This window comes from Equus quagga, chromosome 1 (genome assembly GCF_021613505.1).
Source record: "Equus quagga isolate Etosha38 chromosome 1, UCLA_HA_Equagga_1.0, whole genome shotgun sequence".
Classification (NCBI taxonomy): domain Eukaryota; kingdom Metazoa; phylum Chordata; class Mammalia; order Perissodactyla; family Equidae; genus Equus; species Equus quagga.
Genome location: NC_060267.1, coordinates 98965065 through 98983640, shown reverse-complemented (window position 1 = coordinate 98983640; position 18576 = coordinate 98965065). Strand labels below are relative to the sequence as shown.

Sequence of the window (18576 nt, the reverse complement as noted above, 5' to 3'; positions counted from 1 at the left end):
CGCGGGGAGGCGGGGCGGGGCTGTGCGGGGCGCGGGCCCCCGCTCGCCCCGGACCGCGGACGCGCCGCCGCTGGGGCCTCGGCAGCCGGGAGGGGCGGGAGGGGCGGCGCACGTGCTGCGGCTGCGGCGCCGCGGCCCCGGTTCCCCGGCGCGTGAGCGCATCTCCGTGGCCCGGGGCTCTGCTTCCACGGGCCCAGCGCACGGAGGTTGGGGAGTGCCGGCACCTCCGGCCCCGCGGCGGGCACGGACCCCTGCCCCACTCCGCAGAAGGGCTTGGCTGCCCCGTGCCCACGTCGGGAGGTTCCGCGGGGGACTGCCTGTGGGCCGGCCGCTGCCCTGGGGGCTTGGGTCGTGAGCAGGTGCGTGGACAGCCAGTAAGCACGCCAACGCGCTGCCGGGGCCGCTGCGGACGGAGGCCGGGGCTGCCGGGAAAGCCCGGGGGGACGAGCTGTGCCTTCTCCGGCGAGGTGGCCCGCGCGAGGACGAGGCTGGGGGAAGAGCAAGCACCAAGGCCCTGAGGGAGCTTGCGGGACAGGGAGAAGGCCGGGGCTGCAGAGTGGAAGGCAGCAGGCAGAGCAGTAGGCAGGGGTCAGATCAGGTTGGGCCTTGAAGGCCAGGGGGTTTCCTCCTGGGGCTTCCACCTGGGCTGCTGACAGGTTGCTAGGAGTGGCCTCTCTGGGATTTCCGAGACTGAAGGATAAAGCGGGCGGCCTCTGTCTTCTGGAGCCTCCTGTTGTGGTCCCAGGCTTTAAAAGCCCAGCCCGCCCCGAGGGTTGGGAAGCACCGTGAAGAAGTGTGGCCTCTCTTCTGCTCAGGGCTGCTGTCTTCCCAGGGTTCCCCCCCAGTAGCCCTGGGTGGAGTTGGTCAGTCCCACAGATGCAGAGAGGGTGGGTGGTGGAGGCCCAAGGTGTGGGTGGGAAAACTGCCTCTGAAATGTTAATGAGGTCAGGAGAGCCCCTCCCGGGTGGAAGAAACAGTCTGTCCCAGTTTCGCTGGTCCCGAGAGGCCTGGTGTTGCCCAGGGCACTCACCTTCTGGGAACTCCTCTGCGGGTCCCCTTCCCTCTGGTCTGGGCTCCACCCCTTCCTCCCCTGCCATCGACCAGCTTTCCCACCATCCTGTGTCCTGAGCCTGAAGACCCCTGCCTTCTCTGTTGCTCTCTGGGCTCCAGCCCCCAAGGCCAGGAGCTCATTCTTGCAGGGAGGAGAACATGCAGCCGGTGACTTAACCCCTCTGTGGCTCTCCTGTCCTTTGTACAGTGGGGAGAGGCGGGTGCGATGGGGTAAAGCGCTCGGCCCTGTGTCTTGCTTCAGTTATTTTGTAAGCTCTGACACATGGTGGCAATTTTGGCCTGTCGACAGCCTCATAACTCAAGTGTGGCTCTGGGACCAGCAGAGCAGTGGCACCACCTGGGAGTGTGTTAGAAACGCGACTCTCAGCTCCCCAGGCCTGCAGGATTGGAATCTTCATGTTAACAACACTCAAGTCATCGCCAGGGAGGAGCCCAGACCCAGAGGGGGCACCTGACAAGCCCCCGACTGGGGGCCTGGGCTCTGGAGATACAGCCTGGGCACAGGCTCAGCAGGGGCCGCCCGGCTCTGAGCTCGGTACGGTTGGGACAGAAGTCTTCCCTCGCAGGGTGGGAGGGCTCAGAGTGTCCCCTGCTGTGGTCACAGAATGAGCAGGGGAACTGGGAGAGGGGGGGCAACTGACCTTCTCCCCTCAGACTCCATAGCAAGCGGGTCTTCGAAAGGGGCCTGTGGGCCTGTGGACCAAATCCCTCCCCCTCACAGCCCAGCTCCTCTGGGAAGAAAAGCAGCAGTGCCCTTGGTGTGTGTGACCTTTTGTAGACATTTACTTCTCTGGTCTTGACAGCAACCTTGTTAGGTGTTATTCTCCCTGTGACATGCAGAGAGGAGAAATGACTCACCCAAGGTCACACAGCAAGTGTCTGGCAGAGCCAGAAGCACAACCTAGTTCTGCCCAACTCCATAACCTATGTTTGCCAGAAGTTTTTCAGTGGTAAATTAGAGAAATCAGCCTCAAAATGCCTTAGCAGAAAGGGGAATTTGTTAGATTTTATAACTGAAGAGTTCAGGAGTGTAAGACTGGCTTCAGGTATGACTGGATCCAGGGGCTCACATGAGGATCTGTCTCCAGAATGTATTTCCATCTGCCTCCCAGCTCTGTGTTCCTCCATGTTGGCCTTATTCTCACGTGGGTCTCCATATGTGGAGTCAAAGTGGTACAGTTCTGGCTTAGTCCCCTTAGCAGTAGAAGTAATTATAGCAGAAGGCTCAGGGCTGATTCTCCTTGGCCGGGACAACGAAGCATCCTGATTGGCCAGGCTTAGATCACATGCACATTACCTGGCGTTGTGGAGGGGTACAGTCAGCCATACCTAAACCTCATGGACAGAGATTGGGGAAGTTGGGGTTTCCCCTGAAGAAAATGGGATGCTGGACAGGGAAAGCCAAGAGAAGTCCCTCTGACCACCTCCTACTCTGGGCGCTCTGTCCGGCTGCTCTGGCTCCTGCCCTGTTCGTCCTCATTGGCTTCTCTTTGCCGCTGGGGCCTCTCAGCTTCCTGTGGCTGCTGGGTGCTTGGCCTGCCCCTACCGGGGCTGCTTGATGCTCTGTCCTAGGCCAGAGCTGGGGTTGGGTTGCTGGGACCAGAAGTTTGCTCCGTGGGGAGTGGGGAGTGGGGCAGAGGGGGCTGTGGAATATCTCTCCAACTCACAGTCACTTCCAAGTCAGTATCTCAGGGCCCCCGAAGTCTTGAGGAGACTTAATCTCGCCTGTGCTTGGCAGGTGGCCTGGTCCACATGGCTGCAGGATGGCCGCAGTTCAGACGTCACACCTCAGCGCCACCACAGGCGCCCACAGGAGCCTTCCTCCCTTTCTCAGGGAGGCAGCTTTCCTGGGAAGGCCCCTGCCGCGGGGCACCCGGCCTAAAGCAGGTCTGCCCGAGGAGAAAGGGCTGCCCTCCCTGACTCTCACAGAGCTGCTCTGCGGGCCCTGCTGGTACAGGGAGGACCAGCAGTCATTGGGGAACTGTCCCGCGCGTCACAGGCCAGCTGGCAGCCCTGGACCTGCCCCCGCAGCCCCTTATCACAGCGGAGCACCAGGTGCCCTGCTGAGGGGTCTGGTCCTGCTCCCGCCCCAGCTCTAAACTGCTGCTTATGCGAGGCTTCTGGCGCTGGGGAGGGGCCCGCCCTGAAGGCCCCTTCAGGGCAGCGCGGAGGGCAGCATCCCTCACCACAGGGATGCTCCTGCCACAGCCGGCCCGAGTCCTGGAACAAAATAGCAGCTCGTTAGTGGGGAAGAAGGGGGCAGTGTCTGCTGGGGACGCCGCCACTGGTGCCAGCCTCACCACTGCGGAATATCCAGTGCTCAGGCCAGAAACCGCGACGTCAGCCTGCCTCGCTCTCTCCCCTCCCTGTGCGTGTGTCTCGGCAGGTCTTCTTGGCCCCCCTCCCAAAGTCACCCCAGATCCCTCCACCCCAGCCCACTCCGGCACTAGTCACGCTGCTGTCCTCTCGTCTGGACTGGCTCAGGAGCTCCTCTGTCTCCCTGCCCCACTTTTGCCCCACTTCAGTCTGTTCTCCATGGCAGCCAGAGCAATCCTCTGCACGTAGACATGGGACCCCGTTGTCTGCCTTCGTAAGACCTTCTCATTGCATTCAGACTGAAATCATATCGCATGTGGCCACACAGCCCCGTCTGACCCGGCACACCAACCTTTCTGATCTCACCTCCAGCCACACCTGCCTACATTTTGCCCTTGAACCTGTCTCTACCCCAGGGCCTTTGCATTTGCCATTCTTTCCCGGGTATGCTCTGTCCAGATTTTTCCAAGGCTAGCTCTGGCTGTTATTTAGATCTCAGCTCAAATGTCACCTTGTCTGACAACCCAGTCCTAAGCAGCACCCCTTTATATTCATGGAATTCAGGCTTAGCTGTTGCAACAAAGGCCAAAATAACAAGACAGAAGGTTATTTCTGTCTGTTGTATGACAGTGTTCAAAATGTCCGGGACGCACATGGGGGCCCCCTCGTGTCTGGAACCCAGACACCTTTCTTATTACTGTTATCCTCAATCGCAGGACCTCCTCAATAACAGAGTGGCTTCTGTCTCATGGTCTAAGGTGGGTGCTCTTGCTCCCACCACCACATCCATGTTCCAGCCAATGGGAACAGAGATGGCACCACCTGAAATTGGCAAACCTCACTGTTCATGTCCAACTGAATAAAACTCAGTCATGGCCACAGCCAGGGACAGGGGAGCTGGGGAAGTAGCCATTGTTCTGGGAAGCCATGTGCGAGCTAGAGTCCACGGGCTGCAGGGCTAAGGGGCAGGCTGAGTGTTGGGGCTCCAGCAGCCTCTGCTGCGTTTCTGTTGTTTCGCCCCACACTGTTTTCTTCGCTTCAGCCCTTAGCTCTAGGAGGGGTTGGCTGTGCGCGTCCAGGCTCATGCTGGCTGTCGGCCCCTGCTCCTCGGATGCAGCCCTGTGAGGACAGGCGTGTCCCTGTGCCTAGACTGTGCCTGGCTCCCAGTGGGCCCTCCCAGGCCTGTGCGGGCGGAGGAACACGGGAATGGAGGGGGGACTGGCCGCCTCTCCCATCGGAGGGAACAGAGGAAGAGCCAGCTTCTTTATTTGGACCTACTGTGTGTCAGAGTTTCTTTGTAATACTCCCCATCAACCTGGAGGTTGTTGGCAAGCCCTCGTGTTGCAGTGAGGACAGAAACCAGAGCCAGTGAGCGGCCTGAGCCCCAGGTCCTGGCCCACCCCCTTTGGAGACGTCTTTCAGCCAGAGGTGGCTGTGTTTCGTGGCTCAGACACATAGTGAGACTGTCCCTGCGTCGTGTCCCGTCCTCGTCTTGTGCCTGCTGTTGTTGAGGGCTGGTGCTCCTGACAGCACAGTGCGGGTTCCTGTGGCATTGCTGCAAATTCTTTTGCCAGCAGGGCGCGGGCCTCCGGGTCTGTGCCTGCTGAGGGGAGACTGTGCCCTGACATGGAGACAGAACATCTTTTAAATTTTTGTACATTGACTGAACTGTAAGGCAGACGGAAAAGTGCAAGAATCCTAGGTCCATGGCCCCGTGCATTTGACACAATGAGTGCCTAGGACCCAGCACCCAGATCAAGCACCCAGAGCTGGTGTGCCTCCCCCAACACTGTGCCCTCCGTCCTCCGCAAATATGACCCTCGCCTGCATCTCTCTGCGGGGTCAGACCACATGTCCGCTCCGGTGCCTGGCTCTGTCTGCATCAGACCATGAGGTCCTGTCATCGCTGCTGTAGCGGTGGCCATTCTGCTTCTTACTGCACGAGGCTCCACCGTTTACCTGAAGGCTTCCATTCCGTGTGCCTTCTGCTGCTGGTGGGCATTTGAGCTGCTCCCAGCCTGGGGCTGGTATGAATGTACCAGGAAGTGGAGATGGGTTACAGCGCCCAGTCTGTTCAAGTCATCGTTTTAAACGCTGGCATCTGTTACATGCTGGTTCCCTGGGCCGCACCTGGCTCACTTGCCCTGGGCCCCGAGCTCCCAGCAGAAGTCCCTACTGCTGTCCCCGAGAGTCCTGTGACCGGGAGCCTGCCACGGTTGTCCAGGGTGGCTGCAGGACCCCAGACCACCAGCTCTCCTGGCCTCCAGTCTGGACTCCTGACCTCTCGTTCTCAGATCGGCACGTGAGCGCTCGGCGGGGCCCCAGCCCTCGACTCCTGCTCCTCCAGCCCTTGTAGACAGAGCTCCCCTACCTCCCTCTGCAGCACCTCCTCTTCCTGGCCCGGCTCCACTTGGAGAACTCCTGTGCATCCTCCCGAGCATCCTCCCGGCAGAGGGGACTGTCCCCTCCATTTGCGTCTCCCTTTCCAGGATGGCAGCAGTGGGAGGAAGGGCTTGAGGTGCATCCCAGTTGTGCATGGTGCCCAGCTCTGGCACTTGGCAGCTGTGTGGCCACACACGTTGCATGGACCACAGCTCGCACTTCCCAGGGACAATACGTGTGCAGGCTGTCAGCGGCGCTTGACGCCACTTACTTAGCGCTCCCCACGACCTCATGGGGTGGACCCTATTGTTACCCCCATACCAGGGGTAGGGGAAACTGAGGCACAGAATAATGGGAAGTAAGGGGCAGGCTGGGACGTGAGCCCTGGCCCCTAGCCCCTCTGCTCCGTCTCTCCCCCAGGTCCCCGAGGAACTTGCGCTGCTGTGTGGCATGCAGACAGGCTCACTCACAGGGTGCAGGGGCTTTTATTGTTCGGGGGTCATGAGACAGAGCCTGAGACAGGCATGGCCCCTGCCCAGGGACTGGGTCACAACGCGTGTCGCAGGGCAACCCGTCGCCTCCCGCCTGGCGGGTGGGGGAGTGGCCCACAGCAGGCAGCCCTCTTGTGTTCCCCTGGGAGCCTGAGACCCTGCTGACATGGCTCTCTCTCCCCCAGGGCTGGCTGCTGGGGGAATGGACACCCTGGAGGAGGTGATTTGGGCCAATGGGAGCACAGCACTGCCCCCGCCCCTGGCACCCAACATCACCGTGCCACATCGCTGTCTGCTGCTGCTCTATGAGGACATCGGCACCTCTCGGTGAGGCAGCCGCAGCCTGTTGGGCAGGCTGGCTGTGTGTGAGTAGGTTTTCCCGGTGTGTGGGTGTGTGTGTGTATGAGAGACAGGTGGGGTGGGGTGCAGACACAACCTTACCAGTGAGCTGGTTTCTTTACTTGTCTACTAGGGTCCGGTACTGGGACCTCTTGCTGCTCATCCCCAATGTGCTCTTCTTCATCTTCTTGCTCTGGAAGCTTCCATTTGCTCGGGCCAGGATCTGTGTCACCTCCAGCCCCATTTTTATCACCTTCTATATTCTGGTGAGTTCACTCCAATTGGTGATAGAAAACCCAACTCCAAACCCAAGCAAAAAAGGGAATTATTAACTACGTCTGTAATAAAAAAACCAGCTTGAGGTATGGCTGGATCCAGGGAATTAACCAGTGTCATCAGGACTCTGTCTCTCTTTGCATCTCTGTTCCCCTCTGGCCTTATCTCAGATGAGGTGGCCCCATATGGTGTCACAGATAGCCAAGAAGAGCTTTGAGCTAACATCCTGCCTCCCTGCCAACTCTAGCCAAAGAGTCCCTCTTTCCTGATGGTGCCAGTGTAGACCTGGAATTCCCTCTGATTGGCCCACCTTGGATCCTGTGTTCATTCCTGAGCCAGTCACTGTGACTAGCAGGGAAAGGGGCAGTTTGGAGCTGGGAAGGTGGAGTCAGCGCAGCCAGACTATATGGACTGAGGAGGGTGGTGGTCCCTGGAAGAAAATTGGGCCACCTTTACTAGAGGGAAGGGGAATGGATGTTGGGTGGGGAAGCGTGCCCACTGCAGCCTCCATCCATCCATCTGTCCATCTGTCCTTCCTTCCACACATTCTGCCAGACCTCTTTGGAGCAGCATTCTTGTCTGTTGGGAGCCCCTGCATTCTCGTCACGCAGTGGTCCTGGTGGGTGTTGCCTGGGGAAAGGTCGCGGGGCTGTGGGTGAGAAGGCAGCCCCAGGGCCAGGCTCTAGGGGCACGCTGTCCGGCTTCCTTCCTTCAGGGCTCAGGCCTCACTGACTGGAGTCCTCCCCTCTCTGCTTCTTAACTACCTGAGAGCTGAGTGGCCCCCTGGTCCCCCTCTTGTGGCCTGGCTCAGCACTTCCCTGTTAGAGGAGTGGGCAGTGGGCAGGCGGAGAGGCAAGGGAGGCCATGGGGAACCCTGGAGACTGTTGGAGGCCCCAGGGGCTGCGGGCCAACTGGAGCCTGCTCCCCTGTGAGGCGGAGATGGGCAGAGGTGGGGATTGAGGCCGCCTTTCTTCTCTGCTCTCTCTGCTCCTCTGACCATTTACTTGTTGGTGTATTTATTCAGCAGATATTAAGTACCTGCTGTATGTCAGGCAGATGCCCTTTCCGGGAGAGTGGGCAGGGACAAGGGTCCCAGGGCTGATGCCTGAGAGCAGGAGGCAGGGCAGAGACAGCACTGTGTTGCCCTCTGACTCCTGGAGACTTTGTTCTAGAGCTCAGGAGGCAGTGGGAAGAGTGTACTCGGGCACACCATCTCCGAACCCCAGCTGTGCTGAATGACCTTGGGCTAGTGGCTTGGCCTCTCTGTGCCCCATGCCCTCCTATGTGATGTGTTGGATCTGCTTCAGCTTGTGGTGCTCCTGTGAGCACCAAATGAGACAGTGTGCATAGCTCTGGTCCAGTGGGGGCTTGGCATACAGTAGGCACGTGGCAGTGCTGCTTCTGCAGCCTGCCCTGCTGAGTGGTGTCAGCCTCCCCAAGGCTTGGACATGGTTTTCATGACACTAAGGATGGAGTGTATATGAATCTGGGCTCTTTTGTTTTTATGTGTCAGAAAACCAAACTGAAACTCACTCATAGAAGCTGAAGGGAAGGTACTGAGTGAGAAACTGACAAGCCCCAGGGCTTCAGGCACAGCTGGATTCAGGGGCTCCGTGATGCCATGGGGACTCTGTCTCTGCCTCCCTCATCAGCGTCTCTCAGATGGCCCTGTCTCTCACAGTCTCTGCCCTCGTGGCAGCCAGGCGGCCCCAGCAGCTCCAGGCTTGCATCTCCTCAGCTTCCTTTCCCAGCTGTGCTGAATGACCTGGGGCCAGTGGCCTGGTCTTTCTGTGCCCCAGTGCCCTCCGACGTGATGTGTGTTGGATCTGCTTTAGCTTGCGGCGCTCCTCTGAGCACCAAATGAAACATCAAACGTGAGCACCTGATGTCCTGGGTGTGACTTTCAGTAGACTCCTTTGGGTCCCACCCCCTCCCCAAACCAGGGGAATGGTGTATGCCGAATAGCCAGCCCTGGGTCACAGACCAGCCCCTGAAGCCAGGAGGGGTGGGTCAGCCCCCTGAATCCCGTGAGGGAGGAGACAGCGGGGCGAGGAGTGGGGCTGTGCCAGCGAAGGGGCTGGACCTGGGCTGCCAAAGCCACAGGCGTGAGCACCGCACCTTTGCAAACCTGCCGGTGCCGCAGCCATGCTGGGGCCTTCGGCGCCTCTTCCCTGCGGCCTCTTCCCGGTCCCCTCGTCTCAGGATGAAGACCATGAACACGACACTAAGGGCACATGTGTACCTAGCCATGACCAGGCGCCAGGCATGCTCTGCTACCTTTATTTACCCCTTTGATCTTCCCAACATCCACTGCTGTTTTTACCCCATTTCACAGATGAGGAAACTGAGGCACGGAGGTGCAGCTCCTTGCCTGAGGTCACAGAGGCAGGAAGTAGCAGAGCTGGGATTCGAACCCAGGCAGTCTGGCTGTACTGTGTCACCCTACTAACCATCTGGAGCCTGTCAGTGGAGCCAGGAGGCTGAGGCCCGAGAGGGGAGGGCCAGGTCGAGGTCACCAGCAGTGGAGGGTCTCCCCACCTCCCTGCATCCCGTCCGACTCACTTTGTTTGAATCCCTCCATTCTCGAGGAATCAAAAGCTCCTGTAAATGCTGGGTGTGGGTTTGCGGTCCCTGCCGTTCCCCGAGGTTTTGTCCCCAGCTCCACCGCCCAACCCCTCTCTCACCCACCAGGTGTTCGTGGTGGCGCTGGTGGGCATCGCCCGGGCCGTGGTGTCCATGACGGTCAGCACCTCGGATGCTGCGACTGTTGCTGATAAGGTGTGGCTGGGCCAGCCGACGAGGGGGTGGGTGCCGGGTGCTGGGCAGACGGGCGCCTGGGCCCTAGGCTGACGCTGTGCCCGCTCTGTGTCCAGATCCTGTGGGAGATTACCCGCTTCTTCCTGTTGGCCATCGAGCTGAGCGTGGTCATCCTGGGCCTTGCCTTTGGTGCGTGTGCTGCTGGGGCCAACGCTCTCCCTGCCCCTCCTTGGCGGGGGCCGACCCCACCACAGTCACCTGGCTGGCTCCCGCTGACTGACCAGCACGTTTCTTCCAGGTCACCTGGAGAGCAAGTCAAGCATCAAGCGGGTGCTGGCCATCACCACAGTGCTGTCCTTGGCTTACTCTGTCACCCAGGTAAGAGGGGGTGGGGCAGGGCGGCCCTGGGGGCTCCCTGGAGGAGGCAGGGGTCAGTGATGGTTGGGCATCCTCTGCCTCCTGGTCCTGGGTTAGGGTTTGAATGTTTGTCACATGCAGCGTTCCCAAATTTTAAATGCACCTAATGAGTCACCCGGGCTGCCTGTTAACAAGGCAGGGTCCAGGGTCCCCAGATTCTCATGCAATAGGCTGGGGCTGGGAAGGGGGAAGGCCCAGAAGCTGCGGTTTCACACGCAGCCCAGGACGGGAGAGCCCGTCCGCAGTCTGCGGAGCCTGCATCCAGAGGCCCCTTTCTCAGATGGACAGGGCTGCCCCTCACCCGGCTCTGCCCCGCCCTCCGCTGGGCCCTTCTGGGTGCTGGAGCTCGGTGGGCCAGGCATGGCAGGAGAGCAGGCTGGGCAGGGAACTCAGAGGGCCAACCGAGGAGGCGGGCTTGGTGTGGTGGAGAGCTTGGGGAGGGGACTTTCCAGGGGGTAGGAGCCTGTGAGACCCTCCCCTGCCCGTGCCTGCAGGGGACGCTGGAGATCCTGTACCCTGACGCCCACCTTTCAGCAGAGGACTTCAACATCTACGGGCACGGGGGCCGCCAGTTCTGGCTGGTCAGCTCCTGCTTCTTCTTCCTGGTGAGGCGGAGGGGGAGGGGGCGGGGGCGGGGGCGGGGGCGGGGGCGGGGGCGGCGGCGAGCCTCCTCCGAGGCAGGGGCCTGCACCTTGGCCCCGGGCTTCGCTCTGGGCCCGGCGCTCCTCAGCATCCTCCTCAGTCCGCCCTGTCTCCGCAGGTCTACTCTCTGGTGGTCATCCTCCCCAAGACCCCGCTGAAGGAGCGCATCTCCCTGCCTTGTGAGGGGCTCGGGCACAGGGCTGGGTGCAGGGTGGGGTCTGTTGGGGCTGCTGTGGCCGGGAACTGGGGAACCCTGGGTGGGAGGGAGGGGGGCCCCCAGAGGGGTCCAGGTGACGCACTGGGGATGAAGGGTGGAGGTGCGGGGAGGACCTCACGCCCCCCTGACCCCCCAGCGCGGAGGAGCTTCTACGTGTATGCGGGCATCCTGGCGCTGCTCAACCTGCTGCAGGGGCTGGGGAGCGCGCTGCTCTGCGCCAACATCATCGAGGGGCTCTGGTACGCGGGGTGGGGCCGGGCCGGGCACTGGGTGTCGCCGCCGGCTGGGCAGGCGCGGGGCTGGCGGGTTGGGGCGGGGAGGGGGAGGCCAAGCCGAGACCGCGCCCCAACGCGCCCTCCCTCCCCTTCTCCAGCTGTGTCGATGCCACCACGTTCCTCTACTTCAGCTTCTTCGCACCCCTCATCTACGTGGCCTTCCTCCGGGGCTTCTTCGGGTGAGTCTCCCCCCGGGCACTTGTGGCAGGGGGGTCGCAGCTGGGCTCTGGGCCGCCCCCCCTCATGCCTCGGTCCCGGTGCTGCAGTTAGCCCCGCGCCCTCTGCTTCCTGCGCATGCGCGTTCGCGTGCCCCGGGGTGCCTGGGCGCTCCTGGTGCCGGCTTGGATGCCAGGACAGAGGGGACTGCTTACGCATACATATCATACTCATATACACACGCATATACATATTCGTAGACACACAACATACATGTGCACAGTATATACATACACATATCTACACGTATGCATGCATATACAGACGTATAACACACATTTACATATGCATGCGTATATACACTATATACATAACGCAGAGACATACATGCTTTCCCCACCAGAGAGAGTGGCTGTGCACATTGCTCTGCACTTGCTGTTTTTCATTGAAGGATAGATTAGTTCATTCAGTCAGCAAGCATTTATTGAGCACCTACTGTGTGCCAGGCACTGTGTAGCCACAGACTCAACAGTTCACAGAGTAGACACAAACCTTGCATTGGGAGTGTGTATTGTGGTGGGGGTACCTGGGGCAGGAGCAGGCTTGGGGGAGGTCCAGTGTGTATTTGAGCGTTGGGTGGGGGGCACTTGTGCACCTGTGTGTTGAAGGCGTGTCAGGGAGATGGGATCTAAGGACATGTGGGGCTGGGGTTGGTCCCCGGCCTCAGCCGTGGCGGAAGCACAGGCATTTTGCCTCACCCCAGCCCTCCTGCCCCACCTGCAGGTCTGAGGGAGGGTGGGGATCTGCCTCCTGCAGGGGGAGCTGGGACAGGGCCAGAGGTGGAGTGGGAAGGGCTCCATTGGATCCCTGCCCTGATCTGATTTATCTCCCTGGCCTCAGGCTTCTTTTCGTAAACTGGGTGCAATGCTTCCCTCTCAGAGAGTTCTCCTGAGGACGCAGGGGCCGGGTAGGCACACAGCGGGTAGTAGTAAGTGGGGCGGAGGTCACGGCCCACGTTTGCTGAGCATCTTGGGCCAGGTCCTCGCTGAGCCTCAGAAGTGACCTCTGTTCGCCCTGCTCAGGGAGCCGGCTGAGCTGGGAGCGCTGCACTGTGCTCTGAGAGAGCAGGCGCTCTAGAGTCCAGCACTGGGGACCTTGCGGGTGGTGTTAGGCAGCTGTTGGCGCGTTTCCTCCCGCGTCTGACCGCGTGCTGCCCAGGAGGGAAGGCTTTCGTGACTTATTCAGTGCGGGTCCCCTGGCCCTCTGTTCTCCCGAATAGCTCGGAGCCCAAGATCCTCTTCTCCTACAAATGCCAAGTGGACGAGACAGAGGAGCCGGACATGCACCTGCCCCAGCCCTATGCTGTGGCCCGGCGGGAGGGCCTGGAGGCAGCAGGGGCTGCCAGCACACAGTTCGATTCGGCCAGTGGGGTGGCCTACCTGGACGACATTGCCTCCATGCCCTGCCACACTGGCAGCATCAACAGTACGGACAGCGAGCGTTGGAAGGCCATCAGTGCCTGAGTGCGGCCACCCTGGCTGGAAGGCCTGCCGGCCCTGTGGAGGGCAGACAGAGAGAAGGCCAGGGAACACAGAGTGCCCAGGGGAGGAGAATGAGTGACAGGACTTGTGTGGGCAGCAGGCCTGTCCTGCTCTCCAGGCCCCCAGCTGCCCTCTGCCACCTCTGCCCTGGCTGGGGGCAGCCTCCCCCTTCTGCCCTGCTCAGCGGCATGGCCCAGGCTCGATTGCCCAGGGCCATGCCTGGCTGGCCGAGGCCACTTCCTTTCTGGAAAACCTGGCCACCCAGGACTGGTCTGGTCCTCCTCAGCCTTCTGCCCCCTCCCCTTGGTGCAATGGCCTCTGCAAAGCCCTCTCTGGCGGGTGGGCTGAAGTGTGTATATTTTCGTGATCTATTTTTTAATAAAAAGGAAAAGAAGCAGAAGGTGTCAGTGTGGAGGTTCTGCAGGAATACTGGGGCAGGTTCCTCTCAGGAGCCTGAGGACCGGGGTGAGGAGCTGTGACATGCAGAGGGCTAGTGGGTCCCTCTGTGGCCTGCGGCCTGGGAGCTCAGGGCACTTACACTGCTCAACTGAGGGACGTGGGCCAGTGCGCAGGCCCTGCCTGGCTGCTGGGGAAGCCATCACTGCCCCAGGGCCCCTGTTGGAGTGGAGGAGATGGACATGGAAGGAGAAGCGTGGTCTCCCCACCTGCGGGTCCCTTCCCTTCTCCGCTCCTGATGCTGTCATCCTAGGCAGCCGCTTCCCCTCCCGAAGCTCCAGAGTCGCCATCTGTCAAGTGGGGATGAGAAGGCCTGTCTCGCAGGGATCTGTAAGGACAAGGAAAGGGGGGTGCCGCGGTCAGGGCTGGTGCCGCCTCCCCTCCAGCCCTCTTTCTCGGAGGGCACCAAGGCACCAAGGCACCAGCACCAACAGCTTGTGGCTGTGGGGCCAACGTGCCAGGCTCCCTGGGGCCCAGGCCCAGAGGGCTGTCTGCAGGCACAGCTGTCGAGGGCAAAGACACCACCAGCGAGCTGGACTCGCTCGAGGGGACTGCAGCATGCTGGGGGTCCTGGCAAGCTTCTCCCAAGTGGTATTGCCATGACTCACGGTATTGGTAGACGCCTGTTAGATGGAAGGAAAGCCCGCAGGGCATCGCGCAGGGCGAGTGTAGAGGGCCAGACTCGATGTCTGCCCCCAAGCTGGCAGACGAGTGCAGCCTGACCTTGGCACCACTGCTGGCCCGGGCGGTCGCTGCGCACCCAGGGCGGGCAGGGCGGTAGCAGAGTGAGGTGAGAGCCTGCTGCTTTCTCTTCGGATTTTAAAGTGTTTTTAAAACAGGTGTTAGGTGTAAATGGCAAAAAAAGAAGTTCATGAAGTGCAGGGCGTGTCCAGCGGAAGGCAAGCCTTAGCTACTTCGACGTGCAGTTTCCCAGCCTGCAGCAGTGCCACAAGCACCGCGAGGACCCGCGCACGCGTCACATCCCTGTTTGGGAGCATGCATGCTCCATGGCTTGTGTTCTCCACATGATGGGTGATCTGGGGTCGGTCCACGTTGGGTGGGGGAGCCGCCTCCCTGCCAGCTGCACACGTTATGGATACGTGGCAACTTATCTAACTGGTCCCCTTGGGAGGGACTTTTGTGTTCAATATATTTTGCAACAAACAATGCAGTGACAAAATTCCTTACACATATGCTTTTGGTAACTCACGCAAGTGGAATTGCTGGAGCACACAGTCTTAATTAGTCTTAATTAGTCCCCTGGTCTGTGGGCAGAGACTAATAGCTGTCCTCCAATATATGCTCTCTTTCCCTCCATTGTCAGAGAATCCCGGGTTTTCAGCTGGATACAGCTAATGTAAGGCTGCACTTCCCAGCCTTTCTTGCAGGTGGCTCTGGCCACGTGACTAAGTTCTGGCCAATGGGGTGTAAGCGTGCATGCAACTCCCTTACAGAGAGAGGGTAGGCTCTGTTCTGTGCTGCTAACTGGATGTGGTTATAGTGGCTGGAGTTGTAGCAGCAATCTTGAATCACAGGTAATCTTGGGAATGGAAGGTTCTCGTGGCAGTGCAGCAAGCTGGCAGGAACCCATCCCTGACCCTGGTGCCTCCACGATGGCCCTGGACTGCCTGCCTTCAGACTGTTTGAATGTGGGAAAGAAAGAGACACTATCTTGTTTGAACAACTTTGGCGTTTTCTCTTATAGCTGAAGCTAATCTGCACCAACGTACCCTTCAAAGAGGCTGTGTCTGTGTTAGCTCCTAGGAGCACGGCCCCGCCGACGCGGGGTACTGTTCACGTCTGCATCTTCCTGAAAGGCCCTGCTGGCATCTCTTCTGCTAGGATGACGTCTGTGTGCTGTGGCTGAGTGGGAACAGACGCCATGCAAAAGAGAGGCCGGGATGTGGGGCGTTCTGGAAGCGTGTGGCCAGGTTCTAGTCTAACTCCCCACAGCTGCTGCTTGTGGGCCGTGGACCTTGGGCAAGATCACCTCCTCTCTGACCCTGAGTTTCCTCATCGGGGACATGTGGTAGCAGATATCCACTCTTTCCTCCCTTAGCAACTGCACCCTGATGTTTCACGGGTCAGTGAAGCACCCAGATAAAAGGCGGTATTTCCCAGTCTCCAGCATAGCCACTCATGTGACTAAGTTCTGGCCAGTGGGATGTTAGCAGACACAGGAGAGACTTTTTCAGCAGAGGCTGCTGAAAGGGAGCTGACTCAGCTAGGAGATGTGCTCTTCTGTCCTCCTGCCTTTCTCTTTCCTGCTTCCTGGAATGCAGGTGTGATAGCTGAATCCCCAGCAGCCTTGGATGAGGAGGTGAGTTTGGGAAGCTATTCAGCAATGATGGTCAAATATAAAGACAAAGCAATTGCTGTCCCTGATGATGATGGCACCGCTGTACCAGCATAGGACTGCTCTTGACAGCTTCCTTTACATGAGAGATAAGCCATCTTGTTTACAGCAAACTCAATCCTAACTGAATTGTAGGCATCATAATATACCCTGAAGGGGTCATTTGAGGGAGACGGGACAATATTTCCAGATACCCATTTTTGTCCTTTCCTTCCTAAACTTCACCCTTCTCCTCCCTCCCTCAACAGTGGGAGTTTCGTCCTGTCCTTGCCCAGGGCAGCCTGCAGCTGGTGGAGCTCTTCCTGCCTTTGTTCTCAAGTGCCTCGGACTACAGAGCACAGAAAGGGCTGTGGAAAGAAACAAGTAGGGGTTCCCTTAGGAATGAGGTCTGTGTGGCCTTGAGCACTGGGGACCCAGGCACCCGTGAGGCCAGGCTCCAGGTAAAATGGCACCCTTGTGAGTTTGAGGAGGAAGACTCTGGGTCCAGGGTTCTCACACTGCAAAGGGTCTCCCAGCCCAGGTGTGGTGCCGACACCGCGGAGCTCTGAGACCTGAAGGTCCCCGTGGCCAGGAGCGCTGGGCTGTCAGTGCTAACGGTGTGAACACACGACTGGTGGTGTGTGAGTTTGCTCAGGCTGCCAGAACAACGTACCACAGACCAGGCTTACACGACAGACATTTATTTTCTCACAGTTTTGGAGGCTAAAAGTCCAAGATCAAGCTGTCAGCAGGGCTGGTTTCTTCCGAGGCCTCTCTCCTCGGCTTGCAGACGGCCGTCGCCTTCCTGTGTCCTCATGTGGTCTTCCCTCTGTGCGTGCACATCCCTGGGGTCTCTCTGTGCCCAAATCTTCTCTCCTTGTAAGGACACCAGTGAGATTGGATTAGGGCCACCCTAATGGCCTCACTTTAACTAAATCACTTCTTAAAGGCGCCGTCTCCAAATACAGTCACATTCTGCGGTACTGGGTTAGTGCTTCAACAGAAGAATTTGGGGGGACGCAATTCAGCCCATAACAAATCACTCCCCTGATCCTGAAACTGTGCAAGCAGGGCCTCGACTAGATCCACAGCCCAGGCAAACAACCCCAAGGAGGAGGTTAGATCTTCCACCCACTCAGCAGAACAGGCCAAGTGGGAAACTGAGCAGCATTCTAGAAGCTCTCTCATGGGTTTGTGGACTGGGAGTCAAGCTCTCGTGTAATGGGGCTCTCTTGGGGGTCGCCCACGCATTCTGCTTCGCCTCCTGCACACGCAGACGGGCTGATTGCCTTCCCTGCCCCTTAGGAAGAGAGGTAAAGCCCTGTGACCTTTGGCTAATGACATGTGCGTAGAAGTGGCACGTGTCACTTGCAGGTCAAAGCATTTAGCTGCCAGGACACTGCTCTGTGCTGCCACTATAATGGCGGAGGCACATGTCAAGACAGAGCCTCTGTCAGCCTTGTCCCGAGGGGCCCCCACGAGAAGAGTTCCTCTGCTAAGCTGCACTGAACACGTAGCCAGAACAAGAAAGAAACCTTGTCCTTGCAGCCTCTAAGCTTTGGGGTTGTTTATACTGCAGCACATCCTAGCACATCCTGACCGATATAGGGTTAAGTGAGACAGACCTCTCAGTACATAGGAGATGCTCAGTTAATTTGGTTTCCAACAACCAGGGAGAGCAAGGTCTGGTGTGGGGGCAACTGACAGCTCTGGGGCCCACAGGGTCATCCCCTCATCTTCTGTGTCCATGGACCTCGTTTGTGGACTTTGTGGATCTTTCTGTCAGCTTCACACAAAAGTTGCCCCCTCCTCTTCATAGCTTCCCTTCCTTAGAGACACCGGGGCCAGGCTCCCAACCCAGTGCCTCTCCCTTCAGGTTCCAGCAACCTCACCTCCGCTCTGGGGAGGGGGCCTGTGTGATCCCAGAAGGGCTGATGTCTGGGGTGGCAAAGGCTCCAGCCACTCACACCACTCTCTTCACTGGGGCTTAGTCTCAGACCCCTCACCTCTCCCGAAACCCAATTCTGAGACAGGAAGCCCGTGACGTGGGCTGGCTCTCCTGGGGGATCATGACAGTTGTCTGTCACCCAGGGGGCTGTGACCATGGCGGTTCCTAATACTGTCTACATTCTGGCAGCCTTCTAAACACTCCATGTGGGTTGTACAGTCTCACACATTAAGGCCCCCACTTTACAGATGAGGAAGTTGAGGGACAGAGAGGTCGCATGGCCAAACAGGAGAGAGGGCGGGCTTTGACCCCAGGCCTCCAACCACTGACTCCAGTGCCAAGACTTGTGGAAACACCTCCCGCATAGGAAGAGCTCCAAGCCTTGTCTCAGGGGCCACTGGACCAAGGTGGGGAGGCTGCAGCCCCTCCATAGCTGCTCTGGCGGTACAGAGAGAACTCCCAAAGGATTGCCCGGGAGGGGCCACAGAGCCCAGGGGTACTGCTGGCACAGCTGGGGCCGGAATGCACACTGTGGGAGCGTGGAGCAGACAGCTGGCTTCCCAGTCGCAGCTCTGCCTTTTTCACATGTGTGACATGGGCAGGGCCTCTGGCTCTCCGTGCCTTGGTTTCCCCACTTGTCATGTGGCACTGATCATGCCTCCTTGTCCTCTATGGAGCCCTCCACCTCGCATCCTGTGCAAGGCCTGGCACCGAGCAGCTTCTCCTTCTAGGGGGCTGTCCACCCTTCGTTTCTAAGCAGGACCTTCCTCGGGGGTGCAGGAGCCTCTTGCAGGGAGCAGCCTCGTAGCTGGCTCCATGGATCAGGAGGCGCCTGCTGGCCACTCGAGCGTGGCTGGTGTTTATTTCTCATATCGTTTGGAGACAGTGACTCAGCTGACTGCATCCGGCAAATCAAGACCCCGCCACCTGCTGTGAAGACTTTAAAGCCAGCTCTGG

General features: G+C 59.2%; 1 protein-coding gene across 9 annotated transcripts in view; it reads left to right on the top strand.

The window, feature by feature from the left end:
- The window catches only part of TPRA1 (transmembrane protein adipocyte associated 1), a 14817-nt gene extending 1543 nt beyond the window's left edge, over positions 1-13274 (top strand). For 3 of the 9 annotated variants that reach the window (XM_046677742.1, XM_046677752.1, XM_046677761.1), the window contains 10 exons: positions 6446-6587; positions 6733-6865; positions 9567-9653; positions 9749-9821; positions 9931-10010; positions 10544-10654; positions 10810-10870; positions 11045-11147; positions 11282-11362; positions 12619-13274. In XM_046677742.1, coding sequence (XP_046533698.1) covers positions 6463-6587; positions 6733-6865; positions 9567-9653; positions 9749-9821; positions 9931-10010; positions 10544-10654; positions 10810-10870; positions 11045-11147; positions 11282-11362; positions 12619-12862 — 1098 coding nt within the window. In that variant the 5' untranslated portion in view covers positions 6446-6462 and the 3' untranslated portion in view covers positions 12863-13274. The other 6 variants (XM_046677732.1, XM_046677721.1, XM_046677702.1 and 3 more) reach the window with 6 other exon arrangements.
- The last annotated feature ends 5302 nt before the right edge of the window (positions 13275-18576 follow it).